Source organism: Poecile atricapillus, chromosome 6, assembly GCF_030490865.1.
Source record: "Poecile atricapillus isolate bPoeAtr1 chromosome 6, bPoeAtr1.hap1, whole genome shotgun sequence".
NCBI lineage: Eukaryota > Metazoa > Chordata > Aves > Passeriformes > Paridae > Poecile > Poecile atricapillus.
Window position 1 is genome coordinate 11,912,874 of NC_081254.1, and position 13,546 is coordinate 11,926,419.

The window sequence follows — 13,546 nt, forward strand, 5'->3', positions numbered from 1 at the left end:
CAGTAAGATACAAGTACAGAATGGTTAGTTAAATAAATAGGAAGTATGGGTGGTCACCGGTCCTCAACTAAAAATAGCGTCAGTATTTTCCACCACCAGTAGTTTCCAGAGCTGGAGAATGCAAAACACCCATTACAGCAGCTGTAGACAACTAAGGGACTCTTAATGATAAATTGGTATCAAATATTAGGTGTGGGTGTAGATGCATCCTGGGTTCTCAATGACTCTGTTGAGCACAGTGAGTTACTTTTAAGATTCCAGACAAAAAAGTAAAATGAGAAACAGGTAATATTTGCAAATAACAATTGGTACTTATATGGCTAGGATTGCAAAATAGAAGTATATATTTAATTAGAAGAAAATGAATAAATTATCAAATAACTATTCACAGTATTTTTATACACTTAAAATATTACTACAATTTTAAACATATAATTCTACAAAAATATGTAGTGCTACATTTATGTTAGAAATGCAGAATGCTTTTGTAGTGAAATGAGACAAAGTAAAATTACTGGGAATGTTTCAAAGTAATCTTTTATAATTATAGTATAGGAACAATTTAAAGTTTTATTTTGAACTGTGTATTCTTTAAGCAAACTTTTGCTCTGGTTAAGTTTTCTTGGGTTTTGCTTATGTATTTTTGCATCTTAACTTTTAAATTAGATTAGATGTTAGGAAGAAGTTCTTTACTGTCAGAGCAGTGAGGCACTGGAACAGGTTTCCCAGAGAAGTCGTGGATGCCCCATCCCTGGAAGTTTTCAAGGCCAGGTTGGATGGGGCTTGGAACAACCTGCTCTAGTGGAAGGTGTCCCTGCCCGTGGCAGGGGAGTGGGAACAAGATGATCTTTAAGATCCCTTCCAACCTAAACCATTCTATGATAACTTTGGGGCAGCTTTTATGCTATAATTATTTATGTAATCTAAAAACATATTTCATCTTTTATTTGAACCACAGCTCATGGAATAATAAAACATACATGTTGTTCAGTGAAATATAATAACTTAAAAAAAAAATGAGCCCAGCTCTTAATGTCTGCAAATCATCATAGTTGATTTACTTCAACATAGCTAGTTGCTCTAATTGATTATCAGGCCTGCTGTGCTTTCATATATGGGGTTGTGGATATCCTTTATCCAGCAAACTGCTTAATTGCAACTCCAAAGAGGCAGGAAAATAACCATGGACATACAGAATCTCCTGAATTTGTATCTAGAGTTCTTAGACAGAAACATATCTGCATCTCTAAGTTATTGCAATAAATCTATTCTGCTTTTATGTTTCAGAGTGCTGAAACATATGATTGTTCGATCTACAAAGGAAGAGAGAACATCTCCACCTCTCCATAGGCAAGGAAGCAATCCCTGGCCAGGCCCCAGAGTGTGCTCCAGCTTGTGCAGCACAGGATCTGCACTGGAGTTTGGAATTAAGTGTCTTCAGTCAGTGAATAAGTTGTGTTCTAACAACAGTACTGAACTGTAAGGCAGCATATTTCACCTCACGAGAAAGTAACTGAAAATATCAGTCCCTGGAAGGATTCATATGGAATGAAAGAGATAATAAGAGAAACCTCAGGATAACACTCACATAAAATGGGAATTACCAGACACTATATACTACCACTTTCCTGGTTGAATTTACTGTATATTGCAGAATATGATACCTTATATCTGCTACTAAAAAATAAAAAATATAAGTCCCTCCAAGCGGGATGTTGCAAAGCTGATATGAGTACCAGTACTGGTATGTATAACTCTAGTTTGAAGACTTACTTATATTGCAAATTTACCTCTTCATTCTAGTTATTGCTCTTTGATTTTGTGTGGTTGCATTCACTCTCCTGCCAGTCACAGTGACTAAATTAATTCCAATGCAAACAGAAAAGGTCTTAAGTAGGATTGAATAGTACTTCTGTTTTGTGCTTTGCATCTCTGTCAGGCTGGGTTTTGCTCACTGATAGAAAGAAATAATTAAGTCAATTCATTAGGGACAAAATTCTGCCAGTTCTCTGTGATGGATCATGTCTCCAATATGCTGCTTTCAGAACAGGACTGTGCTTGCAACCAGAGCAGACCAGAATAAAAGCTAAATTATTTCTGCAGCATTTTTGAATTGGGGGAAACATGCAAACACTCGTGGTATGTTCTCAAACTCTGTGGAAATGCACAGGGGGCATTCCTTTAAAAAGAATCAGTTTTTCTTATATGGTAAATAGACTGGTGGTATTAAATAGACTGCTAATAGACTTCATGCAAAAGTTCAAGATATAATGGCATCAGCCTATTATTTACAGTGTTACTCTTGAAATTCCCAATATTGGAAATTTCTTCTTTTTCTTTACATGCAAATCTCATAGTAATAGATGTGAATATTTTAGAACTACTTGCAGGGGATATTAATTATTTGGTGTGCCTTAGTATCTAATTTATGCCATATACAAACTTACTCAACTTTTTAGATAGTAAAATGGCACAAGTTAATTATGGTTAGAAATGGTGGTACAACACATACTTTTATGACTTCCTCCTTCATTTTAGCCAGTGAGACCATATCTTTTTTGCTGACTCGTAAGCAAGAAATGGTAGATTTAGTATACAGAGTTGTAAATGTTGGCAACAATGAGAAACAAATGACACTTTGGTTCTACACTATTATATTACTAGTATTATCTTGCCTTTGAACAGCTATGTCACGTTTCTTCATAAGGTGGATTTGGGAGAGTAATTGCCACAGCCTCTTAGCGCTGGCGGTCACTCTGTGGCTGTGTGGCTGCATCTTGTTTAGCAGGTGGCTTTGCTGTAGTGGAACTGCATTTCTTGCACAGATCTCTCATTGCTAGGAGACTTTCTTCCACAGCTTTTGCAAACCTGTCTGAGGAGGTTTCATTACATTCTTTAAAGCTTGAGATGCAGAATAATATATGCTCTGGCTGAGGGTTATAACATGCCCCATATCCATTTGGCACCACAGGCCCATAGCAACAGAACATTTCCATAGTAGTAGGAACCTGGTTGCAGGGAGAAGGAAAGGAGTGATCTCTGATTAATCAGGGCACTGAAAACCAGCTGCTTAGGAATTAGGAAAAAGAGAAAAAAATGCTACAAATATTGGTAATGTGGTGAGTCCATCCTTGTGGAGTACTGCTATCTTCAGAAATCCAGACCTGGAGATGATTTACCTTGGAAGGCGAATGCTGATCTCAGTATAGAATTTGACTGCTCTGTTTGTTCACTGTGGTTTAAAAACTGGTATAATTTGAGGTGGCTATAATGCATCTCTTTGCTCAATTTATATAGGTATTTGAAAGCTGTAAGATTTATTATTGATTGATAGGAATTTTATGTAATTCTTGTACAAAAAATGGATATATAAAACTTCTCTAAGGTTTTCAATTTCTTAAGGCTGTGTTAAATTTGTAATGTGAAGACTGCATTCAATTAGAGAAATTAGCACTGTCCATTTCTAATAATAGTTTATAACTGTTATGCCGTATAAAAATACTTTAATGCAACTAGGCATTCTGTTTCACCCAGTTTAATCATGGCATAATATGGCAGTGGAACACTTTCTTCTGCAGAAAATAAAAGGTGTTAGAAATCTATATGTTTCAGACTTTGTGTACATGGGCCTTCTCTAACAACATTTGCCTTTTTAATGGTGTAGAACAGGCCATTAGTCCTGCTAATAGAGCCGTAGAATTGTCAGATGAATTTGCTGTGCAACAGCCGAAGGCCATAAAGCTATTCAGAAGCACTCTTTGCTCATGGATAGTTTCTTGGAGAATTTATGTAGTAGCATGTTGGTTACATTCACTCATGTCTGAAAGCCTACAAACATTATGACAAAATCAAATTACTTATTAAGGTTTTATGCTGTAGCATGATATTGTAAGTCTCCTTTGTTGAATAGTCCCAATCTGTTGCAGCTGGGTTAGTGTTTCAGTTAATGAATTCCTACATAGATTTCTTTTTTCATTAGGACTGCTACTACATGCAACAAAACATTTAATTTTTAGGCCTTATGCCATAAAGATGCTTCCTTATTATAACATTAAATGTGGGAAGTACTGACTCTTAGACCTTTGTGTGTGCAAGTAACTGTAAACCTGTAAATGTCTGTACCTGTCTAAAACATCTGTAAGTCTGAGGTGCATGTCTGCATGGGTTGCTGTCTTACAGCAAATAACAGAAGGCTCTCAAAGATGTTAAATGTAGCAACTTTAAATTTCCTTGTGGCCCTCGGCTTTTTGCTTCTTAGAGTGGCAGCCCTTCTGGCTAGTGGCTGTACTGTCACTGGAGTAAAGACTGCTCACTAGAGCTGTCATCTTAGGGGAAGGAGGAAAAGAAGGGGAATAGGAATATTACGTAGTTTGGAAACTGAGGAAACAGCCGTCACGTGAATTTTACTGAGTTTGTTTGTGTGCATTTACAGAATTTCTGTGAAGGACTTTGAAATGTTCCTATGAAGTGGTAGCTGCAGTCAGTATTTACTGTGCTGATGAAACAAAACAGGATTGAAAATGTGGAGCAATTTGCAGACTTCTTGATGATACTGTGCTTGTTTGCTTGCTTTTTTACATTGTTCCCACTGTGAGCTACAAGGTCTGGCAGAACACAAATGAATTATCCTCTGCTTGGCAAGACGAGTGAACAGGAGAAACTCACCTGGCTGGTTGAGAGGATGAATCGATTGCTTGTCAGATAAGTCTCATCCATAAATATCTCTGGCAGCTCCTTTAAGTGTTCCCGTGCCACCTCTCTGAGCCCTAGCAGGTGATTGTCTATTGCCATTCCAGTAACAGCCTGTGATAAGATGTGATAACAAAAGCATTTTACTGAGTTTGGAGGCATTTTGACTATTGCTGCCTAGTGCTCTGGTCAGAGCTGGTGAATTTGGTTTGAGTGATATAAAGCCTGTAATGTTCAGATATTACTCTGACTCTGTACTTTGCTGAAGATCAGAAATAACTAGAAATTCATATGGTGGTCTGAAGATTTACAAATTAGGAATGAGACAATCTTGAGATGCATTATATGCTGATGTTACTTGTGTGTTCATTGTCTTTTAGAGCTGAATATCGTGGGCAGGGCTTCTAAAGATGCTGAGGGGAGCATATGGGACAGCAGAAATTTCTAAGCATGTTTTGGAACTTCCTGTGCATCATTTGGGTTATGTTTCAAGGTGGAGGGCTCCAAAGCACCTCCAAACTGGAACAAGTCTTCCATTGCCTTGCTGCCTGCATCTCCCTCTGGCAGTTAAAGCGCATGTCCTTCCACAGAACTTAGATCCAAGGATCTGGTAGGTGTCTGCAACAGGCTGAACAGAATAACAGATATTTGCCAGTGATCTGTCACAGATCTGTAAGCTTGAGAAAACTGGGCTTAGGGATACAGAAGCAGCAGTGGCAGCTCACAGGAGCTGCTGCTGAGCCTGCAGCAAGTCCCTGCCATCAGCTGCCTATGCTCAGATCTCTGCTCTGTCCAGCTCTCCAGTGCTCCAGACCTGAGGCATGTATGTATTAGATTTAAGAGCTTTGCCCTGCTAGTAAATGTGATTGAAGTTGGCTAATGGGATCAAAAGTCAGCACTGGGGGCTTGGCAGACAGGATAGTTAGAGTTTTGTTTCTTTAGGAAACCAAACCAAAATTTGGTCCAACCATGCAGGAATTGTGTGATAAATAAAGTGTGTTCAAGATCCTTCAGTCCAGGTTTATTCTTGATGGTGAAAGCACTGATTTTGTGGACTGAGCTGTAGCTCTTCTGTGGCCCAGGCTGAAGTCAGGAAGGAAGGGAATGCTGAACTAGGGACAATGTACTGCCCTGAGAGCAGAGCTGACATCCCCGTGGCACAGGACCCTTGTAACAAGGGGAACAAACAGTCTGAGAGAATGCAGGATTTAAAAAAGAGCATGAGCTTGGTTTTCCTCTTAAGGATTAAAAAAAAAAAAAAAAAAGAAAAGCACAAGTTTACTTCTCTTATGAGGAGGTAATTTTTACCATGGATAAGTGCCTGAAGCAGGGGGCTGAGAGTACATAGCTTGGTTTGGCTTTTTAAGAACTAGGCACCCATTGGTAAAGGAGCTATTTGTTCATCAGCCCAGACAGAGGAAGGATGCTTGCAAAAAGGTAGCATACATCAGCACTGTGTCTACGTTCTTTTTCCCATACAGGGAAACTGACTTGATAATCAAAGGAAATATTTTGCTATCCCACAAGATTTATAAGGCTGTTAGCAATGACATTTTTGCAACATAGATCAATGTCATGTCTGAAGAGAGGCCGAGACAGGCTAACGAAATAAACTGTGAGTCAACGCATAGGAAAAAACTGGGCTAAATTGAATTTTAGAGCTCCACTTTTAAGATAGCAATGCTACTAGTAAGCCTTAACAAGGGGAAATAAAATCATTAAATTGCCTTTTGTTTTATGAAGTAGATTTTTTTTTGTTTTCCTTAGAAGCTATTACATTTCAGTCTGTTATGCACAATTTAGTCAGACCATCTAAGTCTTACCCAGAGTTTAAAGCCCCAACAATTACATTCTGCTATTCTGAGAAAGGAGGGGGAGCTTGGTAAGTAGAAATACCTGGAGAGCTTTTTAAATTTAAAGATAAATTATTTTTCCAATGGTAGTTTTAATATTTTCCCATAAGCTACACTGGAGGTTGAATTTTGTAACAGTTTCTGGATGTGAAATAACATGGAGGGGAGAATTAATGAGTGTTTTTATTTTTCTCTCTATTTTTTTTTTTTTTTTGAGAGCTGTTGTACAGAAATTCCATTGGTTGTGACCCAATAGAGCTACAGTGTGTTGTGTTTATTGTGAGGTTGCCCTGAGATGATTCAGGTTGGCCTGAAGTAAGACCTGGCTTTGCTTTACAGAACACATGAAGTAGCAGCTTCTGATGTGGGTTCTCAGCACGAGGCTTGAAACACAGAATTGTTTTCCTTCCCTGCTTCTTTCGTTTCACAGTCCTGCCTGAAAGCAGCACTTTACCTCTTCAGTGCTCAGAATATACCTTAAAAGCATATTCACCTCTGAAGGTGAATGATTTCTTAAATATTATGAATATTCAAAGAGTAATCAACAGTATATGTTTATAGGCAATGGTCTGAGGCAAAACCATGGGTAGCAAATTCACTTATCATAGCTGGTTATTAATATTTATTAATTTCATGAGTGGTATGACTAAGTTGTTTGTAGAACAAGTCTGTGCTTTGTCTTGGCACAGTGGGACATAAAGCATTAGCCAGACTGAATTGTCTCATTTTTAATCAACAGAAAATGAGTTGTATTTGATATTAAACTGATTTCTTCACTGGAGGGGATCTCTCCCTTTTGTTAGACACTGCATTCAGGTCTTTAAAAGAAAACTTACTATAATCACTCCCTCATTGTTAATGGCCTTTATTACAAATGGCTATTTGGAATACCAGAATACATGTTCCAGAATACCAGTCCATTTGTGGATCAGGTTCCAGATAAGGACCTCTATCATCTAGTGAAGGGAAATATAAGCATATACATAGATGTATATAGTTTTAGGCTTAGTATTTTTTAAATTGAGGTTAGTTGAATATGACTATTTGGGCCATTAAAAATGTACCTAAGTGTGACAGAGCATATACTTTCCTGTTTGGAGATGCCTACATTTTTCTAGTGTTTAAATAGCTAATGACTGTGTCTTCATACTTTTCTTGAAAAAGCTGACTAGTTCTTATTCAGACAGGCAGTGTTTTACTCACCAGAACACAGTAATTAGTTTGAGCTGCAATTGCATCCTTAAATTTCTGTATCTTCTCAGAGTCCTGTTGGGGTAATCAGAATATATTTATTATTGAATCAACTCTCGAAGAAATAGCATCCTCCATCAACTAACCAAGAGCCAAACAGCAAGCACCTCAAATGTCCTTTGCTCTTGGCTCAGGTGTAAATACTCTGATAAATGAAAAGCCACAGGGATCAATGTCCTGATCAACACCAGCACCTGGTCATGCAAGGGGTGCAACAGGTTGCTTGGTGGTGGTTTGTTTGAACTAAAAAAAAGGCTTGCAGTTCCTTTTGTGCATTCCTTCCATGGATTTTAGGGGTGTAGATTATTACCAATAGAATCACTAGGCTTGAAATAGGGAAAATAATTGCCTAGTGTAATTCAGTATTTTCAAAACAGACAGGCGATGTACCTTCTCCAGAATGGTTTATCTAGAGACTGACAGTGATATTAATGAAAATCATTACTGATATTTTACTAGCCAGTCAAAAATTACTCCCGTGTGTGAAAGGGCATCTAGAATTTTCTGAGCTGGCTCTACCTTCCACAGATGCCTCACATTTCATATAACAAGCTAGTAAATTTTAACTCCTGCCAAATGGCAGCCTTTTATATTAAGGGAATGATCTTAAGAAGTCCTGCCTTGCTGTACATCAAGTCCAACACTGCAGCATTGGGAGACCCTGAAACAGCCAGAAATCACTGGGTCTGCAGATAAACAGGACCTTCAGCTCCTGTGGACAATGAATGATCTTTTGAACAAGGAATTAATTTTAGAAACAAGTCAAGGTCACCATCAGGGACCTTCAAAATACAAAGTCTGATATTTTTTCACAAGGCTAGAGCTAGGCCTTAGTTTCCTTGTACAGATTAAATTACCAAATGCAGTCTTTAAATCTGATTAATTTACAGCTGTTCAAGCAATCTCTAGTGTCAGTAGCTGCTGCTTTTATAGCAAGTGTCAAATGCATGAGATATTTCTCTTGCTGAAGAATCAATCTGACTCAATCAATCTTTGGTGACTGTTCAAGCTATCGTTTGAGGATAATTTATATTTGTATCAGAAGAAAAACATTTTTTAATTGGATTTGAATTAATGGCTATTAACAAACAATATTTTGGGGAGTTCAAGGCTACTTAAACCAAGTGGTGCATCTCTTTGCCCAGAAAAAAGAATTATCCCCTTCACATTCAGAGCAGTGCGTAGGTCTAAAGATATTACCTTGGAATAGGGTTGTATTAAATGAATTTTTTAATGTTTCTGTGATACTAATATATATATGTAATTTTGCATGGAATGATGAAGATGTTCACATCAAAACAAAGACTTACTAATGTCTGTTGAAAAGAACAATCACAGACTGTATCTCTTGGTGGAGAAGAGGCCAGGAAAACTATCAGTGGATTGGTTTGCATTATGATTACAGGTTTTCCAGGGGAAATGAAACCATTATCCCCCCTAGTCTGTACGGCCAAGGGATGGAGCAAAAAGACACGGGACTGAGACTGAGCTCCATCTAGACACACACAGCTTTCTCCAGCTTGCTTGTGTGAAACAGGACAGTTTAGCGTGCTGTGAAAGGGGAGCACAATCTCAGGTTTGGGTGGAAAAAGGCTGAGAAATGCTCTGGGAGAGCTACAGAAGTCAGCAAGTGTGGGAGGGAGGGAGGGAGGGAGGGAGGGAGGAAGGAAGGAAGGAAGGAAGGAAGGAAGGAAGGAAGGAAGGAAGGAAGGAAGGAAGGAAGGAAGGAAGGAAGGAAGGAAGGAAGGAAGGAAGGAAGGAAGGAAGGAAGGAAGGAAGGAAGGAAGGAAGGAAGGAAGGAAGGAAGGAAGGAAGGAAGGAAGGAAGGAAGGAAGGAAGGAAGGAAGGAAGGAAGGAAGGAAGGAAGGAAGGAAGGAAGGAAGGAAGGAAGGAAGGAAGGAAGGAAGGAAGGAAGGAAGGAAGGAAGGAAGGAAGGAAGGAAGGAAGGAAGGAAGGAAGGAAGGAAGGAAGGAAGGAAGGAAGGAGCTAGAAAGATCTATTGAAACCACATGGTAGGAGCACGCTGCCAGGAGCACAGTCAGTGTGCCACAGCATGGGCTGGGACTGGGCTGAGTGCCCAAGTGTGCAGAGGAAAGTGCACAGAAAACAGGAACTTCTAATGAAATGTGATTGAGAGCCATCTTGTCAGACAGGACACTGAGAGCAAATAAAAACAGCCTCTTCTTGCCGACTGTGTGGTGGTCACTGTTATGTGCAGTAGTATGGTCATTATCTGCTGTGAATTACCCACCCAGCAGAGGGAGTTACTTCGGGTTTTTTGGGTAATTTTGAGCTTTATTCATTAGGAGCTAAATTCTGGCCATAATAACCTTAAGGAGATTGAAGAAGCAATGGATGAAGAGAGGACTTATTTGGGTAAATTTTCATAATCCTCTGGGATGTTAGATCTTGCTTTATAATATTTCATTAATTTACACATAATCTACAGCCCAGCAATGCTTCTAGCAATGTTATGCTAAATTCTAAAGAACAACCATGTGGGCTGTTGCCACTGGAATGGGCTTACTGTGAAAAATAAACTGTATTGTGGCAGCATTTTGCATCTAAACAGCCACCTGGAAATTCCCTGTACGGCAGTGCAGTGCAGTGGGTGGAAGTGGTGCAGAGACATTGAGGGAGGCTCTCCAGGGATGGTGGGCAGGACAGTGCATGGGGCTGTTTGTGCAGCTCTGCTCTCAGCTCTACCTCTCTGCATCCTCATCTACTCTGTACAGGGCTCATGCTTCTGGAAAACAGATGGTGGTGTCTCAGAGAAAGGCAATTTTAATTTCTCTTTTAGCAGTATGGTATCAGGACAGTTTGGAGAGTCGCTTGATTAGCTTGATGAAGCTTTTCATCATTAAGGATCAGCTCTCTTGAGAATCCTGTAAGACTTCCTCTATTTGGTAGAAACGCCTCTTTAAAACAAAAAAGATCAGCCAGAACATATCCACATATCCAGAAATGAAAGCATGGGAATTACATCACATATTGCAGGCTGCAGCAGAACTAACCACTGCAGGAGACCTGCCAGGCAATTCCCCTGGTGTGGCAGTTTAATGATCCTGAACTTTGCATGTTCAGCCTCAGTCTCTCCAGGGAGATGAATTTGGACCTGATGATAGAACATTCGTAAGACAGTACTGAATCTAAAATTAGATATTCTGTTCCTTATAATGGCGCATTGAGGTACCTCTGAATCTTTTGGATGCTTAAATAAAAATAAGGGAATATTTATATTTAGCTTAATGGTTGGTCTGTACAAAAAGCATAATCCTGTAATGCTTGCTGCCCTGCCCTATGCTTTTATGTTCAGTTAAGAGTTAAATAGTGAGGGACTTGAGACCATGAATGCATTATTTCTTAGTGTTTAGGCAAAGAAGACAGAGGGAGCCAGCCCAACATACCGACACAGCTGTCTTGTCACCTGCCATTGCTTTGACAAAAGCTAATGCTTCAGAGGTAGCAGACCTAATGTTCTCAACCCGGCCCTCATCAAATCGGCGCAGGGAAGCACTTTCATAGGTTGGGACAAGCTTCCCGTGACACCTGAGAGAGTGAAGGAAGAAAAACAAAGAATGGTTATTTTCAAAGAGTCATAAAGACTAAGAGAAATATAGGCTTGGTACATTTTACTGTTACAGCCACACTTTTATTTCTTGCACCGTATTCATCTTAGTGTTGATAGAATTCTGTAAGAAACTTAAAAAAGATGGATGCTCATTCCTTTCTAATATGAAGAGCTGCATGCAGCTGTATATGTTTTAGTTATGCACTGCCAGTAAAAAATGACTTGTTGTGTAAAAACAAAGCTAGTAAAACAAAAATTTACTGAAAGATCTCAAGGAATGTTTTATTTGTACTGCATCATAAAATAATTGTGTAATAAATCATTTACTTATGGGCTTGAAATATGCTTTATTTAAAGCAAGAGAAAGTGCACTGGGTGCATGAATGAAAAGAAGAAAACTTAAAGGGGAGTAGGGTGTTATTTGTGAGCTGGAATGAAAACCCTCATAGAAATTAGAACAGATTATGAAGACTGTTGTTTAATTTGGGTCCATGTATACAGATACTACTCCTTGCTTCAGGAGACAGACTGTGTCTTTCAGTTGAAGCTGGTCATCTCAGAACACAACTGTTCCCTAAGGTTTTTATTGCAAACAAAGGATTTATATCATGGCCGGGATCCAGATGAAAATCTTGAGCTAGGTCATTGTTGAAGTTTTATTAATGGAATATGCAAAATGGATGTTCAACAGATGTTAAAGGAGTACATGAAATGTGTTAAGAATCTCTGGTCTTGACCAGGTAAAGATCACTCTGGGATTTGACGTGATAAAGAATTATTTGTGTAATAGGCTGTTCTGCAGGAAACCATGCAACCTTCTCTACCCTGGAGTTCTGGCAATGTAGAAAGGAGATTTTAACTTTGATAAGACCATGGAAATTAGGCAATCTTATCAAATCTTGGGATGCCTGTGAAGAAGGGAACAGCGGTGGTTACTGTTCTGTGTAGGAGCTCTAGTCTGATGTGCTGTGGTGGATGCTTTTCAGCCTGTGGTGCCGGAGATGTGTGTGTGGTTACTGCCATGCCTCCTCCCAAGCTACCCACGAGGCAAGGCAGGGGTGTTCCTGCCCCAGGGACCTGGGCTCCCCAGCTGCTGCTGCTGCAGACATCCCTGCCATATTCCCTCACCTCCTCTATGCCAAGCACAGGGACAGCTGTTGGGAGGGTACTGGCTGGGAACGGCATGTGTGGGACACAGGGATGGGGCGGCAGAGCAAATAGAGCGAAAAGGGAGAGAAGAAAAGGAGTATTCTCTCCCAGAACCAGGTATCAGTTTCTATCTTGTCTGCTCTACAGTCATTAGGCAAGATCACTCATTTCCATGCAGGAGGCATTTGTTTGAAAGTTGAGGAGAAAATGGACCCTCTGTATAAAACCCCACTACTTTATGTAACTTGTTCCCATGAATTGAACTGACTTTACCTGTAGAATGCCAGCTGAAGTGCTACTTGAATGTAGGCATCTGGGCTAATCTTTTGCTTCTTAATAAATTCCTTTCCATAGTGCTCAAACCTGAAGGCAATAAAATCCAGATTTTCCACTGCCCTGGAAAACAAGCAGAAGGAGGTTACTGCAGGGGTAGTTGTAAGAATCTCACAGAATTTTTGGTTGGGAAAGAACTCTCAGATCATCAAGTCCAACCATTAACCTACCCTACCTTGTTCACCACTAAGTCATATTCTGTCTCATTTATGTTTGCAAATAAGCCCAGAGGTCTTTTTTCTCCCAGCTCCCACTTAGAGGTAAGTGGCCTCCTGCTCTCCTGCTCTGCAAACAGCCCAGGCCTTTGGTAACTTATTCCTAGTCAGTAACTTTTATTCGTACAGATTCGACACCAGGCCTGGTATCTGCAGCCTTAACTGTGCCACTCAAGTCTGTTTGTTTAAGACACCTCTTTTTAAAAAAACCAAAAACCCAAAAAATCCAACAACCTTCCCCCAACCTTAGTGTTTCCACTCCTGAAGCCCAAGCAAGAGTCTCTTTTGCTCTTGACAAATTTCTGAGAGATTTACTGGTGTGAGAACTGAGTGCATTTAGGACCCAATGATGAAAGACTTAAACTCCTTGCAGGACTCAATTTAGAGAACTACTACTTACTACCTTTATTTAAAAACACAAAGGAGTTATTCTGCATCTTGAATGTTCTCACTATTATGTATCTTTCAAGCCACTTTGAGGTCTT

At 39.5% G+C, this 13,546-nt stretch overlaps 1 protein-coding gene across 1 annotated transcript in view; it reads right to left on the reverse strand.

Moving 5' to 3' along the window:
• Positions 1 to 2,436: 2,436 nt before the first annotated feature.
• CHAT (choline O-acetyltransferase) overlaps positions 2,437 to 13,546 on the reverse strand; it is a 30,385-nt gene continuing 19,275 nt past the window's right edge. Inside the window, exons 11-15 of the mRNA XM_058841590.1 lie at positions 12,787 to 12,909; positions 11,201 to 11,342; positions 7,746 to 7,808; positions 4,666 to 4,803; positions 2,437 to 3,008 (exon numbers count right to left, since the gene is read on the reverse strand). Coding sequence (XP_058697573.1) covers positions 2,739 to 3,008; positions 4,666 to 4,803; positions 7,746 to 7,808; positions 11,201 to 11,342; positions 12,787 to 12,909 — 736 coding nt within the window. The 3' untranslated portion in view covers positions 2,437 to 2,738. The remainder of the gene's footprint in view (positions 3,009 to 4,665; positions 4,804 to 7,745; positions 7,809 to 11,200; positions 11,343 to 12,786; positions 12,910 to 13,546) is intronic.